This window comes from Planococcus citri, chromosome 3 (genome assembly GCF_950023065.1).
Source record: "Planococcus citri chromosome 3, ihPlaCitr1.1, whole genome shotgun sequence".
Classification (NCBI taxonomy): domain Eukaryota; kingdom Metazoa; phylum Arthropoda; class Insecta; order Hemiptera; family Pseudococcidae; genus Planococcus; species Planococcus citri.
In genome coordinates, this window is record NC_088679.1 from 5,436,239 (window position 1) to 5,462,095 (window position 25,857).

A 25,857-nucleotide genomic window follows, 5' to 3' on the forward strand; every position below is an offset into this window, starting at 1 on the left:
AATAAAATCTTCCCTCCTAAAAAAAAATTAGATAGCGTTTTTTCAAAACAACTTTTTACGTTAGTTAAAAGGTGGAAGTCATACAAAAAAAAAAAAAAAACACGTACAATTTCAAAATGTAAAAATAGCCTAAAATTTAAATAAACCTACAACTTATCGATAATTGTTTTGTTTTCCACCGCTATCTATTTTACAAGTACATCAGCGAAGAAAATGAATTCCTTCTAAAAAAAAGAAAAAAAATTCCACAACGAACGACCGCGATAACACTTCATCATCCATTATTAAAAAGCACGCCACATATACTCATTTATCACCATTACTATACTTATATGTCTTTTGGCGATAAGAACGAGACACAAAGAGAAAAAAAAGTAAAAAAAAAAATCAAAAAAAAAAACGGATTAGTGCGATATTATAATATGAAAAAAAAAATAAACAAAATTAATCTCAACCAATTTAAAACTTCAACGATTTATCCACGGAACCGATTCAACTCTTGAATCCGAATCCGCTTCTTAAAAAGATGAAAAAAAAAAAAGATAAAATGTACGAGATTTTAAAAAAAAGCTTCGATAATACGACAAAATTTCGATCCTCGTTTCTTATAGAAATTTTTTCATTCGAAAAAAAATTTATCAAGAATTCCGAGACGACGTAATCGATGAAACAGAGATAGAGAGAGAGAGAGAGAAAAAAAAATTATGTAAATAAATAAACGTTTGATAATAGAATACATTAATAAAAACAGGGACAGGGGGAGAAAAAAAATTAAAAAGTTTGTAAAGTAAATAAAAAGTACACAATTCCTATTTCATAAGAAAAAAACATTGCACAACTTAAAAAAGAAGAAAAAAAAAGAGGAAAGAAAGAAAAAAAAATAAAGGCGGTTTTAACGAGAAAAAAATAATAATAACAAACGTTTATTCTTTTATGCAATAAAAACACGGTTGCGACGAAGATCCGAAAAAATGCTATTTTACACTTTTTTTGTTAAATCCTACAACAGAAAACAAGAAAAATACATTTTATTATTGAAACGTGACGAAAAAAACACACGTTGACCAATTATTACTGTTGTTGTTGTCGTCGATGCAGACGAGAAACAGACGAAGGAAAAAAACCCATCGAGTAATTTATTTCATGCAATATTTTTGTAAACAAAAAGAAAAAAATTCTTCGAAAAAAATGAATAAATTTTTTCGTTAGTTTTGTATGTACAATTGTACAATCATTTAAATTACAGTACATACAGATAAAAATAAAGACCGACGTTACTGCACATAAATGTATTTATCCCATACTACATCATCATCAGAGTTACAAGCCAATGCAATAATTTAATCAGCTCGTCGTAAGCTGAGAATTTTCATTATTTAATCCGCGTATTAGATCAATTAAATATTTCCTTTGAAAGCGATACAAGCGCAGGGTGTTCCATAATTAATTATGCTACGATTTTGTTTACAAAAACAAAGCGTCATGCCATACTACCGATGTTTTTGAACATTCGCAGAATGATTCGAAATTATTATCGATTCTGTAATTTTGGAATTGGCAACAATGGACTTATTTCATTCTTTATACAGTCAACATTTATAACTGCAGTATGGAATACTTAATTGGAAGCCCGGGTGGGGAAGGGGGTGAAGAAGTCATAATACAGATCAGATCTCAATTTCGCAGTCAGAATCGAAGATAAGGGAAGGGGGGGGGAGATGTGCATCTTATTTATAACGTTCAAACACAGTCCTTTGCAGATTTTTGGAAGCTTCGAGTTTCTTTTAGATTAAATTTGAAGTTTTTTCTCCCCAAAAAATATGTTGAAGATTTTGTTTTACCAAATACGTTCCCATTTGAAGATTTTCACCAAAAAACTGAAAATTATCAAATAAAAACTGAGAATTACCTACCATCTCACTAAAAATTTGAATCACAAAATTGAAGATTCCCCCCTCCCCCCCCCCCAAAAAGATGACCCTTTTTTCACTGAAAAATTTTTTTTCACAAAATATGGTTCTATTTACCAAAAAATTATTCTTTTTTTCACTAAAAAATTATCATTATTTTCACTAAAAATTGTCATTTTTTCACTAAAAAAATAGTCATTTTTTCACTAAAAAAAATAGTAATTTTTTCACTAAAAAAAATAGTTATTTTTTCACTAAAAAATAGTCATTTTTTCACTTAAAAAATGGTCATTTTTTCACTAAAAAAATGGTCATTTTTTCACTAAAAAAATTGTCATTTTTTCACAAAAAAAGTTTCATTTTTTTCACTAAAAAATCGTCATTTTTTTCACTAAAAAAGTTTCATTTTTTCACTAAAAAAGTATCATTTTTTCACTAAGTAAAAAGTATCATTTTTTTCACTAAAAAAATCATTATTTCTTTCACTAAAAAACCATCATTTTTTCACTAAAAAACCATCATTATTTTTCTACTACCTACTTTCTTTTTTTGTTTAAAAATTTCATTGTTTTTCAAACTAAAAATTGGAGACATTCTCACCAAAGATGTTCTCATCTGGAAATTTTCATCACAAAACTCAAGAGCTTGCTCAGTGAAAAACTGTAAATTTCAACACTCAACAACATTAAATATTCTTTTTCACCAAAGATTTGATCGAAGCTCTTTTTTTTTTTGAAAAGAATAGAAGATTTTTTCACTGGAAAATGAAGATTTTTCACAAAAAAATGTGTTTTTTTTATCAAACTAAAAGTTGAAGATTTCATCCCACAAAAGAATTGAAGCTCTATTCAAAAAACATTGAAAACTTATTTTCACAAAAGATGTTCTCACTTTAATATTTTAACTACAAAACCGAAGTGAAGATTTTTTCACTAAAAAAGTTAATTCAGTGTTTTCCCTACTCACTAAAAATTGAAGATTCTTTGTATGAAAGGATTTAAATAACTCTTTTTACTAAAAAATTGAGGACTACTTTTCACCAAACATCTCACTTGAAGATTTTGACCAAAAAACTGTTTCACCAAAGAACAGCTCAAATTAATAGAAAAATATTTAAAATTAAATGAGAAAAACTCTATCCTATAACATTTTCAAAAATCAAACTTCTTTCACTAAAAAATTGAAGATGGATAGAAGTTCCTTTTAATAAAAAAAAAAAAAAAAAATGGGAACCAATTTTCACCAAAGATATTCTCACCTGAAGATTTTTACCATAAAACTGAAGATTTTTCTCACTAAAAAATTAAAGATTTTTATTCGCCGAAAAAGGAATATTTCTCATCACTAAAATACGTATCGAATAGGTATTTTTTTCATCAAATACGAGTTTCAAACTTCGAGTAAAAATAATTGAACATTTTTTCCCACAAAAGGATTGATACTCTTTACACAGAAAAATTGAAAAGTTATTTTCATCAAAGATGCCTCACACCAAGATTTTGACCACAAAATTAAAAAATTTTCTCACTGTTTTTTTTCCTAAAAAATTGAAGTTTTCTTTGAAGATTCTTCTACCAAACATTCACCAAGAAATTGAATATTTTTCTCATCTGAAAATACGATTTTGACCACAAAACTGACGATTTTGTTTCTTACTGAAGTGAATAGGTACCAAAAGATTTTCCTCTAGAAAATTAAAGATTCTTCTTCACCAAAACTCTTGTTTTTGTTTTTTTGTTTTTTTTTTTTACCAAGAAATCGTATTTTTCCCCATCAGAAAAGATGATTCTAAACACACAGCACTGAAAATTAATCACTAAATCAACAAAAATTAGCCACACAACAGGTAAGTACTGACATTTTTCCACCCGAACTTCAAACATTGGAAATTGAAGTTTTTTCACCATGCATGAAATGGAATTTTTTAAAAATAGATGTTGACCACAAAGCTGAATCCCCCCACCCCATCCAATAAAACTACAGGTTTTTCAACTAAAACAAAATGAAAAATTGAAGATTTCTTTCCATCAAAAGATCGAAGCTCTCTACCCAAAAACGTTCAAAAATTTCTTTGCCACCAAAAAAAACTTTTCTGAATGAAACATTTTCAACTTTTAAGCATCAAATTCGAAGATTTTTTTCTCACAAAGAAATGAATAATTTCCTCGTTAGAAGATTTTGGGAACTGCATAAATAATTATGTCGATTCTTCAAATGCCCACAACTTCAAACTAAATTCGACCCCCCCCCCCCGATGCCCCGAATCCAATATGCCTCCAACCGTCCGATTTTGAAAATTGAAATGATCACGATCCGTCAATTTTCACTGATGAGTTCAAAAACATATTCATTTTCTGGATATTATCTTTCAGTTTCTTTCCAGTCCTTCATTTTGAAGAAAAAAAAAACTAAGCAACTGGGGAGCTCAAAAAATTGAACTCAGTGCCCTCACAAGCTATTGCCAATCGACACTCTCCGCATATGCTTCTACGAAACACCTACAGCTATTGTAAATCATATTCCTTCCATTATCAACGTCGATAATTTTAGGAACACCCTGTTCTCAATACCAATTCAACGCTTTACAATACACATCATCGTTCGGTCAAGTACAGCGAAATTCATAAACTTGACCAAATTACCGGTAAAATGAAGCATAATCCACTAAATTCATGCAAAGCTAATAATTCCAACATGCAAAAATAATAGTTACAGAAAAAAAAAAACAAGAAGCTTCAACTCTTCACTGAGGCACATATTATGTATAAATGTTCATTTCAAGTAGTACGAGGTAGGACGAATCGAAGGAAAATTAATAAAAATATGATATTTCCCCCGGGCTCGAGTTTAATTACACCGCAGACCGAATTAAGTAAGTAGGCATTTCTCCAAGCACACTTTTTCTTCATTCTCTCCTCTTTTCGTACCTATTCCCAATTGTGCTATATTCCCAAACGCGCTGAAAAATGGAATCGTAAGTACAAGAGAAGAGAACGAAGATCCAGAAGAACATAATTACTTCGAAAATTCGAAAAATTAATATCTTTATGTTAAATTTCTCTCTTTTCCTTACTGTTCTTTAAAATTTACTATTCTAGAACAATAATCTACTCGAAAATGTAGTTTTTTAAGCATCGAAAAGACTAGAAAAGTGAAAAAAATTATTATGTTCGAGCATGAAAAATCCCTTCCACCCTTCTCAACGAGAAAAAAAAACATAAAAAATGACTATAAATCTCATCGTCGCGTCGTCGTCGAGATTAGAAATACACGATGGAAAAACAGCAATAAAACCATACAAAACCGTGAATTTTTTTAATAAAAGTATTTATATGTAGTAGAATATAATCGCGAGCGCAATTACCACGAATAATGCGTTTATATACTCGAGAAATGAACGACGACAGAGAGTAAAGCTGAAGAAGAAAGACAGTGAAGAAAAAAAAAACACCAGCGGAATTATTAATTTCAAAAAAATCAAATCGTTAGCATACACGCCAATCAATTCTTCTACACACAAAACAATCGATATTTTGACCAAAAAAAAAAAAGTTTAAATATGCGACGAGGAAAAATTTTATTCGTATCAGTTTGTTTCCAAAAAAAAAGAAGAAAAAAATTGGAGAAAAATAAGAAATAAAATTTGGAGTAACAAAAATCAAATTTTTTCGACGAACATCCATTCTCGTATATATATTTTTTTTCAATGCGTGTGTATTTGTGTGCATTAAAACAATTAGCTCTTATTATGCCAACAACGGAACAGTAGAGGAGAAAATCCATTAGGAAGCGTTTCGAGAATATGGAAGCGGATTCATTTATTAATCGGAACATTGGTGCTACTTTCGTTTTCAGCAGCTTCGGTAGAAATATGCTGGCTAGTTATGTGGTTATAAGTAGTAGTCTGAAATAAAAAGTTATCAGTTTCAACAGAGAAACAAAAAAAAAAAGGGAAAAATAATACACATAGGTATGTATGTAAAGGTTTATAGAGGTGGTATGTTGGTTGCAGCTTCGACACCTTCCTTCAGCGATGCAACAACGATCTTTAACGATGCAACTTCGAAAAAATTTTCTTCAACCAAAAAAATAATTTTACCCAAACATGAAGATTTTCAAAATTCTAGCTTTCGGAATTCCTATCACAAGCACAGCAATAATTTTGAAAATATTTTTGTTTGTTTTTTTTTTTTTTTGTTTTTACAAGAAGTTTTACCACCCTCAATAGTCCGACAGCTGATGCAGAACCGTTTTGAGCAGTTCTGGAGCCTCCAGCAGATTTTTGAAATATGAATTTTTTTATAAAATTTCAACTTGAACAAGCTATTAATTCGACTGCTGGCGAGTTTGAGTCATTTTGGATCCTCTATCTACTTTTTGGAAATTCCTGGAGCCTCCAGCAGATTTTTGAAATATGAATTTTTTTATAAAATTTCAACTTTAACAAGCTATTAATTTGACTGCTGGCGAGTTTGAGTCATTTTGGATCCTCTATCTACTTTTTGGAAATTCCTGAAGCCTCCAGCAGATTTTTGAAATATGAATTTTTTTATAAAATTTCAACTTTAACAAGCTATTAATTCGACTGCTGGCGAGTTTGAGTCATTTTGGATCCTCTATCTACTTTTTGGAAATTCCTGGAGCCTCCAGCAGATTTTTGATACTTGAAATTTCCATGAATTCTGTACACCAATTATTCAGAATGCTATGAAGTCGACTGCAGGCAGATTTCAAGCGCTTTGGAGCTTCCAGCGACTTTTTGGAAATTACTGGAGCCTCCAGCAGATTTTTAAATGCTCGAAATTTCCATAACATTTTACCAAACAGAGCAGGAAATCCAAAATTCATTCTGCACACCAATTTCAAGTCGACTGCGGGTAGGTTCGAGACATTTTGGAGCCTCCGGTGACTTTTTGAAAATCACTGGAGCCTCCAGCCGATTTTTAAATGCTCGAAATTTCTATAACATTTCATCAAACAGAGCTGGAAATCCAAAATTCATTCTGCACACCAATTTCAAGTCGACTGCAGGTAAATGCGAGACATTTTGGAGCCTCCGGTGACTTTTTTTGGAAATCACTGGAGCTTCCAGTAAATTTATGAAACTTGAAATAATTTCTTGAAAAAAAAAAAAAAAAAAAAAAAAAAAAAACAAATCGAAATACATCGTCACTTTCAAATCCAAATATTCCCTTCTTCGTCTCAGTCGTTGCATCGCTAAATGGAATAGGAGCTTCACTCACGTCAGACTGACACATCCAACACACACAAAAATGTAAATAGGTAAAATTACACGTATACTGGATGAAGGTACATAAAACCAGGTATAGAGGTAAATAAACGTGGCGAGAAAATCCACGCTACTGAGTTGTGTTAATAAGGTTCAATAATTTCAAACCCACGAAAATCATTAGTACGGCGAAAGAGAAATCATCGGCATTGAACTCATCGTCCTATCGGTTTTTATGAGCACTGTCCTCGTCGTCGTTAAAAGAGCCCAGAAAAAAAAAGACAGGATAGAAAGGTTGGAAGCGTTTAAGGAGAAGTACCAAGCATTTTCCCATAAACAACCGCATTACCCGAAAGCTATAAGGAGACTTGACACAAAACTACGCGAATAACAAGCGCAAAGCAATACAATTATATGGATAGTACCTATAATGGACCGCCCGTAGGTCGTTATTTTTACGAATGATCTCATCAAATTTTTCCTCTCTTGTTTCAATCGAAAGCAGCGGTTTTCCCCCATACGTGGCAATAATTTTAGCACAAGAGGATACAATTTTTTTTTTTTTTGAAATGAGACGAATACTGATTGGCAACACTGGAGTGGAACTTATTATTATACTTGTAAAGTTGAGATGACCCATTTTGAAAAAAACTTGAAAATTTTAGCCTCTCAACTTAAAATCAAGTCGCCTGGAAGCCCTCTCCACCAATTAAAAAAAATCTAGTCTATATTGTGCAAAAATAATTAATTTTCAACGTCAGAATTCTTTTAATACACAGTCCTTTTCTCAAAAAAACCTCCCCCGGTCTTCCGAGCAATTTTGGACGTCTGCATAGCTTCCCCCAACACGAAAAAAATCAAGAAAATTGAAATAGGAAAATCAAAATTGATAAAATATTACCTACTAATAATTTCCAATTTCACCCAATTTTTCAAAAAAATATTTCTTCCAACCTCGAAAAAAAAACTTCAACACAAAAATCAAAAACAGTAATTTTTTGAAAATTCAACATTTTTGTTTAGAATCCTTTCAAATAACCTCACATCAAGAAAAACCCCTCCCTCTCCTTCCCCCAAGTTTGTTTCTTCTGTTTGGAATATTCCGTTTAAGAGACTGAGTATTTTTTTTTTTTAGAAAAGGAGCTTGAACGTATGCAGAGAAGTTCTGACACAGAAATTTGAAATTTTCAAAATTCTTTATCCATTTTGGGGGCCGAGTGAGGTTTTTTTTTACTACAGGAGATAATTTAGAAGGGTTTTGACCAAAAATATCTAAAAAAAAATTGTGAGGGGATGACTGAGGCACATTTTTATTTTTAAAGATTTTAGGGGATGAAAATAGCTTGGAGGATCAAGGGGCTTTTTTCCATTTTTCAAGTCACGAAATTGACTGTTTTTCTAAATTAAAATCTCAAAGAATTTTTTTATTCTGGAAAAATTACTGATAATTAACGGAAAAGTGAAATTTTTCAACGAGAAAAAATACCAAATATTTTTGAAATAAGCTACAAGATACTTTTTTTTCGGATTGATGAAAATTCATACATCAACAAAAAATATCATTTTCTCAAGAGCAAATCAAAATTTCTAAATTTCCAGTCGATTTGAAGTTTCCAGCAAGATTTTGATTTTCCTAATAATTTTCAAAATCTTACAAGATCGAAAAATTCGAAAAAAAAGTTGACAATTTATAGCTAACAAATTTTCATTGATCGTTCGAAATCTCGCTGGAGGTTCAAAATCCGCTGGAAATCACGAAACTTGGTTTTGTGAAGTTGATATTGGTAGAGGTGAGAATTTTCACCTAAACAGACATATTCATTGAAAAAATATTACGTAAGTAGGTATATTTTTTTCAAGAAAAAAATAGGTACCACATTTTTGAAAATTTCAAAAAATTTATCAAAAATCGAAAAAATTTGTGAACTTGATTTTTCAAAGAGAAAATGCAATCGTCATTTTTGAAAATAAAATGAAATAAAATCTTCATTTTTGAACAAAACATGAGAACGTTATTTCTTTATTTCGCTTTAGAAAAGAGTATGTAAACTTTTTGAAAAGAAAATGCAACTTTCATTCTTGTAGAAAAAAAGGAAAAACTTCATTATTGGAACAAAATCCCACACAATTTTTTTTTTTTGAAAAGAAAATAAATTGAAACCTTCATTTTTGAAGGGAAATATCAAACTTCAATTTCAAGGAAAAAATTATCTCGTGAAAAACTTTCTCGAAAAAAAAACTTTTCTACACGTGAAAAAACCTATGCAATAGTTTGTCATAAAACAAACTTTGTAGAAGAACCTTTCCCGATGGACTTTTTTTGAAAACAAAAATTATCAACTGTGAGGAGGAGGGAGGGGAGGGGGAGGTAACTTCAACATAGCAGAAAACGTGTGGAAACGTTTTGTTTTGTAAACAGCTTATTTTTGATCTCAAAAAACACACTTTCATTAGAGGATTGAGAGGATGTGAAATATTTTCAGGAAGGTCTCATTTCTTGTCCCAGCTGAGCACATTGGCTCTCGACGGCTTTGGCAATTTTACTTCGAAGTACTCATTATTCGCTAGGATTTCATCAAATTAATTCAAAAAACACAGAATTCGTTTAAAAATCGAGAAAAGGATCTCATCAATGTTGCCAATCAGTCGTGAAATGACCTGAATTTCCCAAACACAGACTTAAAAAACCACCCCACCTTAAAAAAAGCTATTTCTTCACATGAAAATTTTGCCCAGTAACTGAACAACACGACCAACCCTCATAATGCTTACAAAAGGGCTCACAATGAACCAGATCTGGGACAATTATCTAGGTACGAGTGTATACTTCACCACCCACCAATTTTTTCCATAAATAATTCACGGCCACAATCCAGACTACGACATGCAAATCACATTTATGTACAGGGTAATACGAGTACATCACACGAAGGCAGGCAGACATGCACACATCATGCAAACACAAGCAAACTAAAAAAATGTACACAATCACCTAGGCAAAAGATGTGTATAGTGTACACAACCCTCAACAATAAAAATCACACCATTCGAGTGACAATTATTTTTCATCAACTCACCGGATGCTGGAAGTTGGCGTTTTCTGGTCCGGTCAAACCACTTGGTAAACCCATGCTCGGGTTGATATTACTAGTGTTGGCGCTTTTCTGTTTCAACATGGTCCAATCGAAGGTATAGTCATACTGATGGTTTAACGTTCGGAATAATATACGGAACAATTGTCTCAAATACATGTAGTCCGGAGCTTCTTCGAATCTTAATCCACGGCAGTAGTTCAAATACATGGAAAATTCCGCGGGGAATCCCTGAAAAAACAACGTTAAAAATTAGTTTCATTTTCCAAGCTATACTTACTAATGAAAAACAAAATTTTCATCTTAAAAATTGAAGCAATTATAATCATTAAAAATAAAGAAATTGAAATTTACAAAAAATTCACGTATTTTTTTATGTCTTCTGTATATAGTTTCACTCTTGACAAACATTTCTTTTCATTGGGACACCCTTAGGCTTCGTGTTTCAAATTGAAAAAAAAAAAAAAAAATACATTCTCAAAAAGTCATCAAATTTGAGTTTTTACTTTTTTTACATATTATTCAAAGATGGCCACCTGCCCTCCGTCTCGTCAATTTTAGAGCACCATTTTCCATTCGAAAGCTGAATTTTAAAAATATTAAACACAATAATTTGGAAAGATTAGGTAAGCATTATTTTAAAATTATTCGACTTTTGATCGAAAACATGAAATTAGAAGGGTAGCTGCGGAACATTTATTCGCCATTTTTCCCCTTCCCATTCTTCTCTACTCAAAAAAATGAAATCGATATTCAATTACAAATTAATACATACATCGCATGTAAAAATACACACATAACGGCGCATATTCCTAATTATAAACGAAAAGAACGTTATCTATGTAGTACACAGAGATCACTTGACAGATACGCTTGGAATTTAATACCGAAAACAACATAACACTCATTTTATAAATTTTTCACCGAGGGAAAAAATGAAGAGAACTTTTGTGAAAAAATTCATCACACGGTGTCCAGTCTTTCAGAAAAATGTCGACTTTTCGTACTTTTTGGGCAATTTTTCCAATTTTGCGGATCAATTCAAAATACATATGTATGTATAATATAAACAACTCGTAAACAAACCAAAAATAAAAAAATACAAACAAAGCAAAACCTCAGTGATTCAACAGGTTTTTTTCGGATACATTTTGGCCAAAAATGCTGAAACCTCATCGACGATTGATTTTTTGATAGTTTTAATTGATTTTAAAGCTGTGTCAATTTTTGCTCAATTTTGATAAATTTTTCTGAAATTTCATCAATTTATTGGGCCACGCGACTTTTTGAATATTACTGGAGCCTCCAGCAGATTTTTGAAACTTGAAATTTCATCAAACGGAGATGGAAAGCCGAAATTCACTCTGCACTTCAGTTTTAACACCCTCTGAACACGACTTCAGGCGGGTTCAAGTTATTTTGGAGCCTCCAGCGATTTTTTGAAAATTACCGGCGTCTCCACCCGATTTTTGAAACTTGAAATTTCCACAACATTTTATCAAATAGAGTTAGCAAGCTGAAATTTAATTCGCAAACTAATTTCAATACAATATGATGTCTGCATGGTGGTTTCCAATGGTTTTGAAGCTTTCGGCTACTTTTTCAAAATTTCAATTTTCCAAAAAACACCATACAACCTTTCAAATGGTCGTTGGAGGCTCCAAAACGACTTGAAACCCACCAGCAGTCGACTTCGTAGCGTATTGAAATTAGTTTGCAGAATGAATTTACGCTTTCCAATCGACATTTGATGGAATTTTTTGGAAATTCCCAGTTTCAAAAATCTACCGGAGGCTCCAGTAATTTCCAAAAAGTCGCTGGAGGCTCCAAAACGACTTGAAATCCACCTGCAGTTGACTTCGTGGTGAATTGAAATTAGTTCGCAGGGTAAATTTCGGCTTTCCAACTCCATTTGAGGAAATTTTGTGAGAATTTTGAGTTTCAAAAAATCTTCTGGAGGCTCCAGTAATTTTCAAAAAGTTGCTGGAAGCTCCAGAGCGACTTGAAATCTGCCTGCAGTCGACTTCATAGTGTTCTGAAATTGGTTTACAAAATTTATGGAAATTTCAAGTTACAGAAAATCTGCTGGAGGCTCCAGGAATTTCCAGAAAGTAGCTAGAGGATCCAAAATGACTCAAACTCGTCAGCAGTCGAATTAATAGCGTGTTAAAAAGTTGGAATTCAGCCTAAATTTTGGATTTCCAACATCATTTGATGAAATTTTGGGAAATTTCAAATTTCAAAAATCTACTGGCAGCTCCAGTAATTTTCAAAAAGTAGCTGGAGGCTCCAAAACGACTTGAAATCCATCTGCAGTCGACTTCGTAGCATATCGAAATTAGTTTGCAGAATGAATTTCGGCTTTCCAACTCCATTTTGATGAAATTTTGTGGGAATTTCGAGTATCAAAAATCTGCTGGAGGCTCCAGTAATTTCCAAAAAGTCGCTGGAAGCTCCAGAGCGACTTGAAATCTGCCTGCAGTCGACTTCATAGCGTTCTGAAATTGGTTTACAGAATTTATGGAAATTTCAAGTTTCAGAAAATCTGCTGGATGCTCCAGGAATTTCCAAAAAGTAGCTAGAGGATTCAAAATGACTCAAACTCGCCAGCAGTTGAATTAATAGCGTGTTAAAAGTTGGAATTCAGCGTAAATGTCGGATTTACGACATCATTTGATGAAATTTAGGGAAATTTCAATTTTCAAAAATCTACTGGAGGCTCCAGTAATTTTCAAAAATTCGCTGGAGGCTCCAAAACGACTTGAAATCCACCTGCAGCTGACTTCGTGGTGTATTGAAATTAAGTTCGCATGGTAAATTTCGGCTTTCCAAATTCCATATTTTGATGAAATTTTGAGTTTCAAAAATCTGCTGGAGGCTCCAGAACTGCTCAAAACGGTTTGAAACAGTTTCCAATCGATTTGGCATGTCGAAAATAGAGTATATCCCAAATTCCAGCTACCTTGAACAATTTGGTAAAATTTTGATTTTTCCCTCTCATTTTTGGCTTTTGTTACTCATTTTGCAGCAATTCCAGACAACTTGGCAGACTTTCTGAACAATTCTTGCAATATTTAAAAAATTCAGCATGCTTTATCAATTTTTGGATTTTTTTCATTTTGAGAAATTTCAGCCTATTTGATAAATTTTAATAAAATTTTTCATTCAAACTAAATCACAAACTTGAAGGATTTTTTTTTGAATCTTTTTTCAACCAAATTTTCAAAAAGCTTTTTACTCGACCCTCCCTCCCCTCCCCTCCCCTCCTCCCATTCAGCCTATTTGATAAATTTTAATAAAAATTTCATTTGAACTAAATTTTCACAAACTTAAGGGATTTTTTTGCACCTTTTTTCAACCAAATTTTCAGAAAGTTCTTTACTCGAACTCTCTCCCCTCCCCTCCCCTCCTCCCACACACCAAAAAAATTAACAAAGTCCAATTTTTCATATGAAATTTTTCAAAACAATTGAAATTGGAAGAAAATTTGTAAGTATACAAAGTGGTTTTTAATTTCAATCAAAATTTTTTAAAAAAACAAGTTGCCAACTTCATCAAAAAAATATTTTTTTCGATAATTTGAAGGTTTTTGTTTGGCTGTTTGGATTTTTTCATTTTTTCACAACCTTTTTGACTAAATTCATTACTTTTTCACTACTTTCACTATCCATTTTTAAAATCGCCTCTTTTTCACTGCCTCTTAGATACCCTGTTGTAGACTTTTCGAGGGATTTGAACAATTTTAACAAAATTGCAGTGTATTCACCCAATATGTATGTATTAATTTTTGTACAAAGCAGTCTCAACAAATTTTTCATTTTTTCGCAATTAATTGCATTTTTTTGCTTAATTTGTTCATCTTTTTTTTTGAGCAGTGATTCGTACGTAATCTGAATCCTATTTTTGGCGAATTTACCAGACACTACTACACATACACTTTTCATCTAAATTAAAACGTAAAATTCTTTCTTACATACTAAAATTTAAAACCAGATCAAAAATCAACAAAAAAAAACTGAATCTAGTTCCAAGGACAAGGTCAGAACCTGTTCAGTCTTCTCACCGAGTACACAGGTACGTCAAATCTAACCTTTCAAAATAAAACCAATTTTACCAACAAAAAAAAAACCTTCTAATTGAGCTTTCTAATCAATCAAATTTCACAGGGATCAATATCAAAAACATTCATTTTGAGAACCTCATATGTACTTCAAGCCTTCATCCAATCAACCACACCGGCACTACTTACAAGCACTACATCCATAAACCATGGCCTCATTCCAAACCCTTCTTTCTCAAATTTTGTTCCCCACTTGGGTTTAAAATTTTACAATCATCTCGCCCGCAATTTTATTCTTCTTCTGCGCCTTCGCAACAATACTCCATGCGTGCAATTCGTCCGTCTGTGCAGTTCGTTTGTTTCATTCAAAAATACTCTACTCTTACACAGCGCTGACCTACTAACCTACTAATACACGACATTTACGAGTAGGTACACAAACTGCGTATACGTATTGTACTCGTATATTTACGGTGTGCTCTTATAGACCTTCCACTTGAAATTACCATCGCAGACGAGTGTATCAATTCGAAATTTTATTACAGCCGTCTAAGCTATTCTATAAGTTTTTTTTTTTTAAAAAAATCCTACCTACATTTTTCAAGTACACAATATCGCACTCTCGAGTACGAGTTCGCAACGCGAACAATACGAAAGATACCGTATATATTCCAACACACCTCACATCTCTTTTCAGCAGGGTCACAAGAGTTATCAGTTGGATAAATTTACTCTCCCCCATCTTCACCTGCAGGTTCCTATTTTTCTCCGTTTATTTTCGGAAACGCCTTCGCAGTTCGCACACACTCTCTGTATAAGAATAATTAAACCACGAATCGAAGATAGAGATTCGAAGTGCAACCGCAATCACAATCTCTACATAAACGCAGTACCCAGTCTTACACATTATACATACTCGTATGTATTATACGCATCCAGCTGATTCTCTCTTATAATTCGTATACATACATACAACGTAATACCATTGCAATAATAATTTTGTTATTTGTTTACATGTTTTTTACTCTTTCAGTCGTAGCTCGCCGCGTTTTATTCAACATAACACACCGCGAGCATGGTGTAATTTAACGCATTCACGACGCCACTACTGTAGCCGCAGCTTAAAAATAGCATACCGTATTATGCTAAATTATCACTAAAAGACGTCATAGGGAATACAAATTATCAGATACCGAAAACGTACTTATTTGATCTTTCTTCGTCATTACATTTGATACGAATTTCCCATGGTTTACATTTCTCATCTCATCTCGTATTATTTGATTTTCAAACACAACGGTACGAAAGTCATTTGCGTAGGTACTTGATAGAAAAAAAGGTCTTTTTAGACGAATATTTGAAGAGTCCAGGGAAAGAACCAGGTAAGTCACTTTTTCAAACTTCTGAGTTACGGCGTTTTGAAGTATCAGAAGGCTCCAATTTTGTAGCGAATTTGAATTTCATCAAGGTAATGACTGGAAATACATCACACAACATCCCACAAACACAACTTGAGGCATTGTAGGAAAAAAATGAAGAGATGAGCCAGTCACGACTTGAAAAGTCACTGTTTTCGTGAAAAAATCAAGCAAAAAATCGAAAAATCAGTGTTTTGCAACAACTTGAATTCGATGAAAATCGATTATTATGATGACATAATGAAAAATTTTTGTATTCTAAATAGTTGACGATGTTGAAATTTTCTTTCTGTCGCCTCACATTTGGTCTCGGCTCATTTTTCTCTTCTCCTATTTTTTTTAAAAGCCATTTTAACCACAAAAAATCGATTTTTTTCAAAATGTAAATGGACTACATTTTTCTACTCCTCAGTGTGAATTTAATTCAACCCTAAACTCATTTTTGAAAAAAAGTGACTTACCTGGTTCTTTCCGTGGACTCTTCATTTAAACATTTTATACTTTTTGGATATTCGGTAGAGATTTTTTAGAAATTTTGGCAAAAATAGCATCTTTCGACAATTTAGGTAAAACTGGAATATTCGGACAATTTTGGCAATTATATAAATGTCTTAGTGTTATCACAAAAAGCGAGACTTTTTTGGCAAGTTTGGTAACAAAGGTAAATTTTTTGGAAAATTTTGGCAAAAGATTGAATTTTTTGACAAATCAGACAAAAACGTGATCATGAATTTCTATCAGGAAATGAGATTTTATTGGTGATCTTGGCGAAAAACAGGACTTCTCAGGCAGCTGAGGCAAAAATGACGAAACTTCTTGACAACTTCGGTAAAAATGAGATATTCTGACAATTTTGAAAAAAGTTGACCATTTTGACTGCTATTTTTACGTATCTGTTGAAGAAGTTGAAACCCCCCTTTCACTCGATAAAATGAACTCATCACAAAAAAATCAAAATTCAAAAAAATTCAATTTTCAATTTTAAACATCAAAAAAAGTTTAAATTTATTCAGTTGTCTTATTTTGACCTCTTTCTGACGTATTTCATGAAAAAGTTGATAAAAATTACACTCACAACAACAAACATGAAAATTCGTTCATTTTTTTAAATCTTTTTTTGGAATTCTGATTTTTTTGTGAGGAGTTTATTTCATTGAGTGAACGAGTTTTTTCAACTTTTTCAACAGATACGTAAAAATATGGGTCAAATGGGTCAACTTCACCTATCAAAACTTTTTTTCATGTTTGAAAAAAAAAAACATTTTTTTTCGCAAACTTTGAATTATTTTAAATCAAATTTGCAACATGTTACCATCCCAATTTTTCAATATGTTGTTCAGCATGAACAGTTGTCCATAATATATTTTTTTCTGAATTTTTGAAAGTCGGAACGATATGAAAACTACGTTTCGAAACTTTTTGAGCTAATTTTTTGTAGGAAAAAAAGTGGCAACACTGATTTTTATGATATCACCAAAAAGCCTTTCAAAACCTCTAACTATGGAAAAAAGTTCCATTTTGGTAGGTATCGCGGTTATCGAGTAATCCACTGCTGAATTGGATGATATTTTAGGTTCACTGAAAACTTTGATACCCCCTGGCTGCCCTTAAAAATGGGCTAGAGGGCTGCGATTGGCGCCATTGGTAATCCCTTCGGAAGGTCTTTCCACAGGAAAAATTTCAAAAATATCGCCGAATCCACCTACCACTTCTTGGTCCAATTGACGTGGAATGGCCCACAGGAAACTTTTTACTGCAGAAAATCGCAAAAAAGCTGGACTTTTCTATGAATTTTATCAGAAAAAAAAACCTTTTTTGACACTTTCACCAATACAGAATTTTCGCACAATTTTGACAAAAAGCGAGATCTTTCTCAACAATTTTGGTAGCAAACTTAGATACTTATTTTGACAGAATATTGAATTTTCTTTGGGAATTCAGACAACACGTAATATCTTTGCATTTTTGTAAAAAAAAAATTAAATAAAAATACTTAGGATTCTATGGTAATTTTGACAAAAAAACAAAACTTTTTAGACTGCCAAGGCAAAAATTAATTTGTAGAAGTTTCGGCAAAAATTGTTTGCAAGCAATTAAGGAAAAAATTACAAGACTTATTGTCAAATTTGGCAAAAATGAGACTACTGTCTAGCAATCTAGTGGAGGGGGAGGGGGGCAGAGCCTTTTTTAACGATTGACGGCCCTGATGGAAGAAGGGCCTCGTTGGAAAACCCTACTTTTGAGAAAACGCGTTCAAAGTTTTACTTTTGTTGGAAAACAGGTAGAGAGGTATGAATAAAACGTCATGTAACTTGCTCTAGGAGCAAGATCACGAACTGAAAATCACACCCAAGGTAGTCAAGACTTCGAGGAGTTCAAATCGCCAAAGTGCGGAAAAAGGGGTTCCGGACGCTGAGACCCCTTTTCCATCAGGCCCGTCAATTTAGACACAAAATAGATTTTAAAGCAACTTTGGCAAAAAAAAATGAGATTTTTGACAATTTTCTGAATTTGAAACAGTCAAATTTCACTGCTTAGCAGTCACGACATTTTGCCTTTTTAAAGCAGTAGTTTTTTTTACTGCAAAACAGTGAAAAATTACTGAATTGGTCAGTAAAAAATCATTTTGACTGACCAATTCAGTAATTTTTCCTTGTTTTGCAGTAAAAAAAACTACTGCTTTAAAAAGGCAAAATGTCGTGACTGCTAAGCAGTGAAATTTGACTGCTTTAAATTTAGAGAGTAGGTAAAAATGGAATTTTGTGACAATTTTGAGGCAAAAACGCATTATTTTAAAATTTTATCCAAAACGAAGAATTTTGATAAAAATCGAAACTTTTAGAAAATGTTTACAAAAAATATCACTTTGACACGATTCTATACAAATCTAAGGAAAGACTTTCCAGTAACATGGAAAAAAATTGAATCTATCTGTCGATTTTGGCAAAAAACTAGATCTTTTGGCAATTTTGACATCAATCAGGATTTTTCTCAACAATTTTGAAAAAAAAAGAAAAGAAAAGGATTTTAAAGCAAAAATCAACACTTTTCAGTTTTTGTTTTCGGACGTTTCGTCAAAGAGGCAGGAATTTCTAGCCAATTTTGGAAAAATCGGCACTTCTCGACAATTGGATAAGTACACAATGAGACTTTCTTTTCTTACCATTTTGGCAAAAAAAAAAAACAGACTTTGAGCTGATCAAACATTTCTGTGACAATTAATTCAAACCAACAAAAACAACAAAAAAAGGGATTTTCTGGAATTTCTGCGAAAAAAAAAGACAGGGTGTCTAACAAAATTTCAAAAGTAGGACTTAAGTAGGACTTTCAGCAGGTAATTTTTCGAGCACTTATGGAATTTTTAAGGTGGAAGGGGGGGAGGGTCAAAATGTTTGTAAACAAATGTTTCTTATGATTTTATTCAAACAAGTAGACGCCAAAAATATAACGTTTTACTCCAATTTTTTGTTTTATTCTCTCCTTATCAATTTTTAAAAAAGGCAAAAAAGCTCTCAAAAATGTGTATAAAATTTGTGCAAAATTCCGGAAAAAGGGGAACATTGAAAATTTGAAAAAATCTTATTGAAAAAAAAATAGGACTTTAGGACCTGTTAGACACCTTGAAAGAAGGCTTTCATGACAATTGATAATTTTTAGCAAAAAAAATACTCATTTTAGTTTTATAAGTCAATTTGAGAAGGCTGAGGTTGGCATACAAGGTTTTTCAAAGATCAAAAAAGTTCCTCCTCTCCAAATGAAGTATTCCAGGAAACTGATTTTTAAACATGTTACTCAAATGTTAATTTTTCATCAATAATTGATTCATACGTATTTCGATTTTTTTTTGGCGTTTTTCATTCTCCTTCACCTCTCCAGAAAATTTAGACCCCAAATTCTGGGTCAAGGTCATTTTTACACAGGCTTTTTAAATCCAACATCAAACCAGGCTGAGGGTAGCATACAAGGTTCTTCAAGATCAAAAAAATTCCTCCTCCCCAAATGAGGTACAACAGGAAACTGCTTTATAAACATGTATTACTCAAATTTTGATTTTTCATCAATTGATTCACACGTATTTTGATTTTTTTTGGCGTTTTTCATTCTCCTTCACCTCTCCAGAAAATTTAGACCCCAAATTCTGGGTCAAGGTCATTTTTACACAGGCTTTTTAAATCCAACATCAAACCAGGCTGAGGGTAGCATACAAGGTTCTTCAAGATCAAAAAAATTCCTCCTCCCCAAATGAGGTACAACAGGAAACTGCTTTATAAACATGTATTACTCAAATTTTGATTTTTCATCAATTGATTCACACGTATTTTGATTTTTTTTGGCGTTTTTCATTCTCCTTCACCTCTCCAGAAAATTTAGACCCCAAATTCTGGGTCAATGTCATTTTTACACAGGCTTTTTAAATCCAACATCAAACTAAGTCCAAATGCAGAAATGAGAAATTGAGCAAATATCGCTAAAATACCTTTTTTGGCAGCGATGTTTTCAACATTGGGGGGAGGGGGGTAAATAGAAGTTAAATCTATTAAATTGGTCTTCGTGGACCTTGTGAGTGGCATAACAGTAGCTTTTTGAAAGTTTTGGAATTTGCCAAAAATGAACCTCAAATTTTAAACGTTTGATTAGGTAAGATGGATTTTGGGCATGTGTTTTTTAAAAATCTAGCTCGTAGTTTCGAGGAAATTGGAGGGTTCGGTTTAAATGGCTCCCATATGAGTAGGTATGGATCTGTACGAATTTGAATACCTAGCTAAAAAAAACTTATGATTTTAAGACGATGGCGCAGCGACCACTGCTCAAATAACCCTTTTGAAAAAAATCTGAAAATAATTTTGTTTGGATTCCTTCAAAGTTTCAGACACTTTTCCACGCTGATTCAAAGTTTTCAAATTCGAAAAAAATTCAAGGCCATCACCCTCAACTACCCCTTCTTCTCTCCTCAATACCAAGTTTCAGGTCAATTGGTTGAACAACCCCCCCCCCCCCCGAAAAAATATAAAAAATCGGAAGGGAGGATTAAAAAATAATCCTAGAAAAAAATACGTCCAGAGAAACGCGAAAAAAAAGCCTCAAATCCAGACTTCGACTTCTCAGTTTCCACACTCCTGAATAAACGAAAAAATCGCGCCATCTAACGCTCTGACTCTGACACCTGAAGCTGAACGTGAACATTTCACAGTCTCACACACATAAGAGAAAAAAAACATCTCGCAAAATAAAAACAGAAGAAAAAAAACGTGGAATGATTTTCTTCACGTTAAATACGTACACAACAAGATGTCGTTCTCATGAAAAGTACTTTCACCTTCGACAATGAACCGTCTGTTGGGCTGTTGCCCGCTCCTCCTATCCCTACTCATTCGACCACTGAGTGTTCCAAATACATATTTCAAACACTATACTATTTAAACAGATGTTGGCGTTGTAATTTCGATTTTTTTCATCAAATTTTCATCTAGTAATGAAATTATACGGAATGAGGAATTTCGATACTCACATTTTTTTAGCGGATTAATCGAATCAAAGGGGGAATGGATGAGATGAGGGTTTAGTGAGAAAATTTCTGTTTTTTTTTTTTTTTTGGTTTGTTGAAGGAAAAGTACGTCGTCGAGGAGGATATCGAACTTCATACACTACGTATTCAATTATTTAGATAATTGATCACTTTTAATGACGTCATTGTTCATTAGGTTTTCGTTTCAATGATTAAATTAGAAACTTAATTTAATTTTGATTACTTATAGACTGACCAAACAGTTTCTCACTTTTCATCGAGGAAACCCTCGGTCAGTTTACACTACAGTGCAAGTAGAAGAAATTACGAATACTTTTTCTTCGGAAAAAAACAAGAGGTAGTATCAGAGTAGGTATTCAACTTAACCAAAATTTATTCTGATTAAGAGATTAAGTCTGTTTCATAACTTTTTTCAAATTAGAATAGGGGGATGTGAACTTTCACTGATAGCAGTAGGGTCATTGACCTCGAAAATAGGATTTAGTCGTCCTTGATATGAAATGAAACTACGAGTTTGAATGCCAAAATATTTTCAAACGAACAGATGATCAAAACTTTTACAAAACGTAGAAGCTGATTCGATTTTATTCAACGTCAGGCCTAATCCAAAGAATTGGGAAAACTTCCAAATAACATAAAAACTTCTTCCCAACAACATTGAAGTTACAAGGTCCCACGAATACGAGTACCTATCTCATAAACTACTAATTAAAATCACTTCAGCTAAGGAGAATCTTACAGGACAGGATTTCACCAGATATAATTTCCTGGATTTGTTTTTAGATAATTTTTCATCGATCGATTAGAAAATTCACTCGAAAAAACACTTCTCATTCTTCATTTTCTTTGAAAAAATATCAAAAATGCACCAACCAGTCAACAAACTTCCATAATTTTCTCTCCTTGTTGTTATGATTTTTAACGACATTCGTATAGCCTTAATGCCACATCCGCTGCTGTTGCATTCACACATGAACAAGTACAAGTACACACACAAATCGTAAGCCATATTAAAACAGGTGTTCGATTTGACACATGCGATAGGTTAACAAGACGGCTGGGTTGGGTATTTTTTAACATAATCTTATACGAAATAAATGAAACCCATTTTTCGAATCGAAAGAAGGTTCACGATCTAAAAATGTGAAAATACCTTAACCAGAATAAGTAGGCAATTGATAAGAACATTTTCAACTCAAAATGACGACCGATAATTTTGGAAAAGTTCTCAAAAAAAGGCTCGAAATGAGTTCAAATTTGAAAATTGATCAGACTACGACGTGCGGAAAGAAATTTTGAACCTTAGGTCTCGAAATAACAGCAGAAACAAAACAGATTACATTCTCACACGACATAAAACCTCAATCGTAGCAAATCAACTCAGTACGTGACACGTGAATCGGATCAAAATTGCAATTTTAAAGCCAACTGCAAAATTATATTCCAACAGCGAACGTACGTACGTTATCGTGGCTTATCGCGAGGAAAAAACGAATACGTATCACGTAAATATAAACACGAGTTAAATTACCTGTGTAGGTTTATCACTTCCAATTACCAATAAATCAACATTCGATTAACAATGGAGTTAATATAATAAACAATTCAGACAAAAGGCTTGAAAATAATGTCAAGAGTAGAAAATTGACCACATTTCAATGTAGAAACGCACATTTCAAGCCAAGTGTTTCCCAAAGTATATAGTGTTGATAACGTAAGTTTTCGTCGATGCTTACCTTACATAAGACTTCTACAGGGGTAGACATTTTTTTCTCACTAATTTTTTCGTATTTTTGTTTCTTGGTTGCCGCCTGCGAAATATCAAAAAAAATCATAGTTATCAGATTTACTAAAAAGTAAAGAATAATACGACCGAATAATACGTTACCTTAAGTCCTTGCCATGGTAAACAACCTCTATTGAAATACATAAGGACGTAACCTAACGATTCCATATCGTCTCGTCGACTAAAAACGAACAAAATGAACACGAATTAATCACACGATTACAATTAAAATCTAGAGATAAATTCGCCAGAACCGTAGATACCTTTGTTCAATGCCCAAATGTGCATTTATCGAGGCATAACGAGCTGTACCAGTTAAATTTTTATCTTCTCGATATCCTATGTGACATCTTGTGCGTGTATCGCGGTATTTTTTAGCCAATCCGAAATCAATCAAGAATAACTGAAATACACAAAACGATCGTAGTATCAATCAACGTGAACTCGACGTACTCGTTCAGCGAGCTCTCGAGTTTTTGAAACCGTACCTTGTTACAATGACGTCCAATTCCCATCAAGAAATTATCTGGTTTAATGTCACGATGAATGAAAGACTTACAGTGAACGTATTCAATGCGACCGATCATTTGATCGGCCAACATCAGTACTGTTTTAATAGTAAAACGCCTAGAACAGAAATTAAACAAATCTTCTAACGAAGGCCCCAGTAGATCCATAACCAGCACGTTGTAGTCCTTCTCTTGGCCGTACCATCTGCGAAAAAAAAACAATCGAAATTACAATACGTACGTGTTGTATTACGGTAATCATTACGTACGTACGAAAGATTTATTACCTTACGTGAGGGATACCAATACCACCGTGTAAAATTCTATATAATTTACTCTCGTACAAAAGCTGAGGATGACGAGCTCTGACCGATTCTAATTTCACTGCTACTTCCTACGAACAGAAAAAAGTTAACGTAGTAAGTTTATAGAAATGTACAACTTTACAATATTATTATGACTTATTTTACGATCGTTCTTGCATAACCTACATTGACCTAATAGTAGGAAAACTACGCAAATCGTATTACTCGACTCGACAGTCTTAGTGAACAAATTCCTAAGCATTAGTCACCCAAATATGAGTACATTTTCTCGCATATACTTCAATAAGGGTATCTAGTCTAATCAATTATACGATTTTCTCCAAGTTATTTTAGGAAGACAACAGTGTCTCGAAGTATACACCAAATGGTTTCGTTCAACGAACGAATGTGTAATCGAAGTAACGCTGTAAGTTGAATAATAGAGCGAAATAACGTGGTGATATTAATAAATTAAGGTCGTTTGACGAAAAGAGCACATCACGTTATCAATACTGTTCAATGCGGATGAGTTACACATCCAGGTGAATACTTACTTCGCCATTTAATATGTTGATTCCTAGATATATGTCTCCGAATGATCCGCTTCCTATTTTTCGAACCAGTCGATATTTACTACTGACTATGAACTCGTTTTTCACTATACCTGCCATCTTTATACACTCAATTATTTGTCATTTAATACAATCGACATATAAAACTATCGGCATCAATTTCAACAAACACCATCAATTAGTGCAACGGGTAGCCATTATTTTGTGAATTTAACAACAATACGTTCGAAAGGAGAATAAATAATTATGGAAATATTCATGAATTAAATAAAAACTTCGAAGTTACTACACATAAAGAAGAGAAAACATCAAGATTTTAATAACAAAGTATAGCTGATTGACGACTTGTTAAATGAATTAGTTCCAGAAAATGACTAAAAACTTTTACTGGCTCTATGCGTGCGCAGTTTGGCAATCTTTGATGTGGCAACGTTGCGCGAGGAATGTCGCTAGGAGCAGTTTGCAGCGTACGGAATTTTTTTTAATTACGTTTTTTAATCACAAATTCGGTATCATTTATCAGAATCGACACATGGAAGACAAAATATAAACTTTGAAAATAGAAAATAGCTAATTAAAGTTTTTAAAAGTACAGGAAATTACAATAAAAAAATATTTCAAATGATCACTTTATGCTCATTGACGCGTGACCGGTGTGACATGATTACTGAAATATTTGAATTTGAATTTTGAATTTCGAAAATTTTTTGAAAATTGGCAAGTTTTTCTACGATTTTTCCCGGTGAAAATGGAAGAAAATTATGTAGCAGTAGATATTTTGCTTTGCATATTTTTATTACGCCTCAACTGATCAGTGATCACTATGTAATTACATACCAATTACAATAAATGAACGAGCTTTGGTTTTTCCCGAAAATGATGGAGAATTTGCACTGCGCGAAATGTGTAGGATGGTTTGCCGAAAATATTAATTATTATTGCTTAATCAGCATCAGCAATTTCATTTAGAAGAATTTACTATCGCAAAAGAATAAAAATAAACTCTGATGAGTGATATGTCTTATAAAATGAAAGTTCAGTAGTCAAATTTGAACGTACGTTGAAATCAGAATTTTCAATCACCTCTTCTCATTCCTATCGGTTTGAAAATAATTGTAGAAAATAGAAATAGGACTATGAAAAGCGATAAATACTTTATATTGGACTCATTCATTATCCGAGAAATGCTGATTAGAGAATTGATCATTCAGTCATTCGCTCATTTTCATTTATTACAAACTCTTAATTCGAAAAACATATACTTAGCGACTCATCGTTTTGTTTAATTAAATCAAGTACCGGATCGATACTTCGATAGATGGAGATTAATTGACACCTACCAACCGCAATGTTCTAACTTGTAAAACAATTTCCTCCATCTCATATTCTGTAGTCAATTTTTGACTGATTCGAGCTTTCGAGTTCCATTTGCTCAGGAGAATAAAAAA

General features: G+C 32.8%; 1 protein-coding gene across 1 annotated transcript; it reads right to left on the reverse strand.

Moving 5' to 3' along the window:
- Window positions 1-907: 907 nt before the first annotated feature.
- Window positions 908-24,753, reverse strand: LOC135841480 (casein kinase I). Its single transcript, XM_065358452.1, has 8 exons — window positions 24,392-24,753; window positions 23,820-23,926; window positions 23,512-23,737; window positions 23,287-23,426; window positions 23,126-23,204; window positions 22,974-23,048; window positions 10,218-10,463; window positions 908-5,814 (listed from the first exon to the last, which is right to left on the reverse strand). The coding sequence occupies exons 1-8, from the start codon at window positions 24,506-24,508 to the stop codon at window positions 5,725-5,727; spliced, it is 1,080 nt and encodes a 359-aa protein (XP_065214524.1). The 5' UTR covers window positions 24,509-24,753; the 3' UTR covers window positions 908-5,724.
- Window positions 24,754-25,857: the final 1,104 nt, after the last annotated feature.

Coding starts and splice junctions, on each gene's coding strand:
- LOC135841480 (XM_065358452.1), bottom strand. CDS start 24,508: ATGGCAGGTATAGTGAAAAACGAGTTCATAGTCAGTAGTAAATATCGA. Junction 23,738..23,819: donor ATTGGTATCCCTCACGTAAG/GTAATAAATCTT, acceptor TTTTTTTCGCAG/ATGGTACGGCCAAGAGAAGG. Junction 23,427..23,511: donor TTGGACGTCATTGTAACAAG/GTACGGTTTCAA, acceptor TGTGTATTTCAG/TTATTCTTGATTGATTTCGG.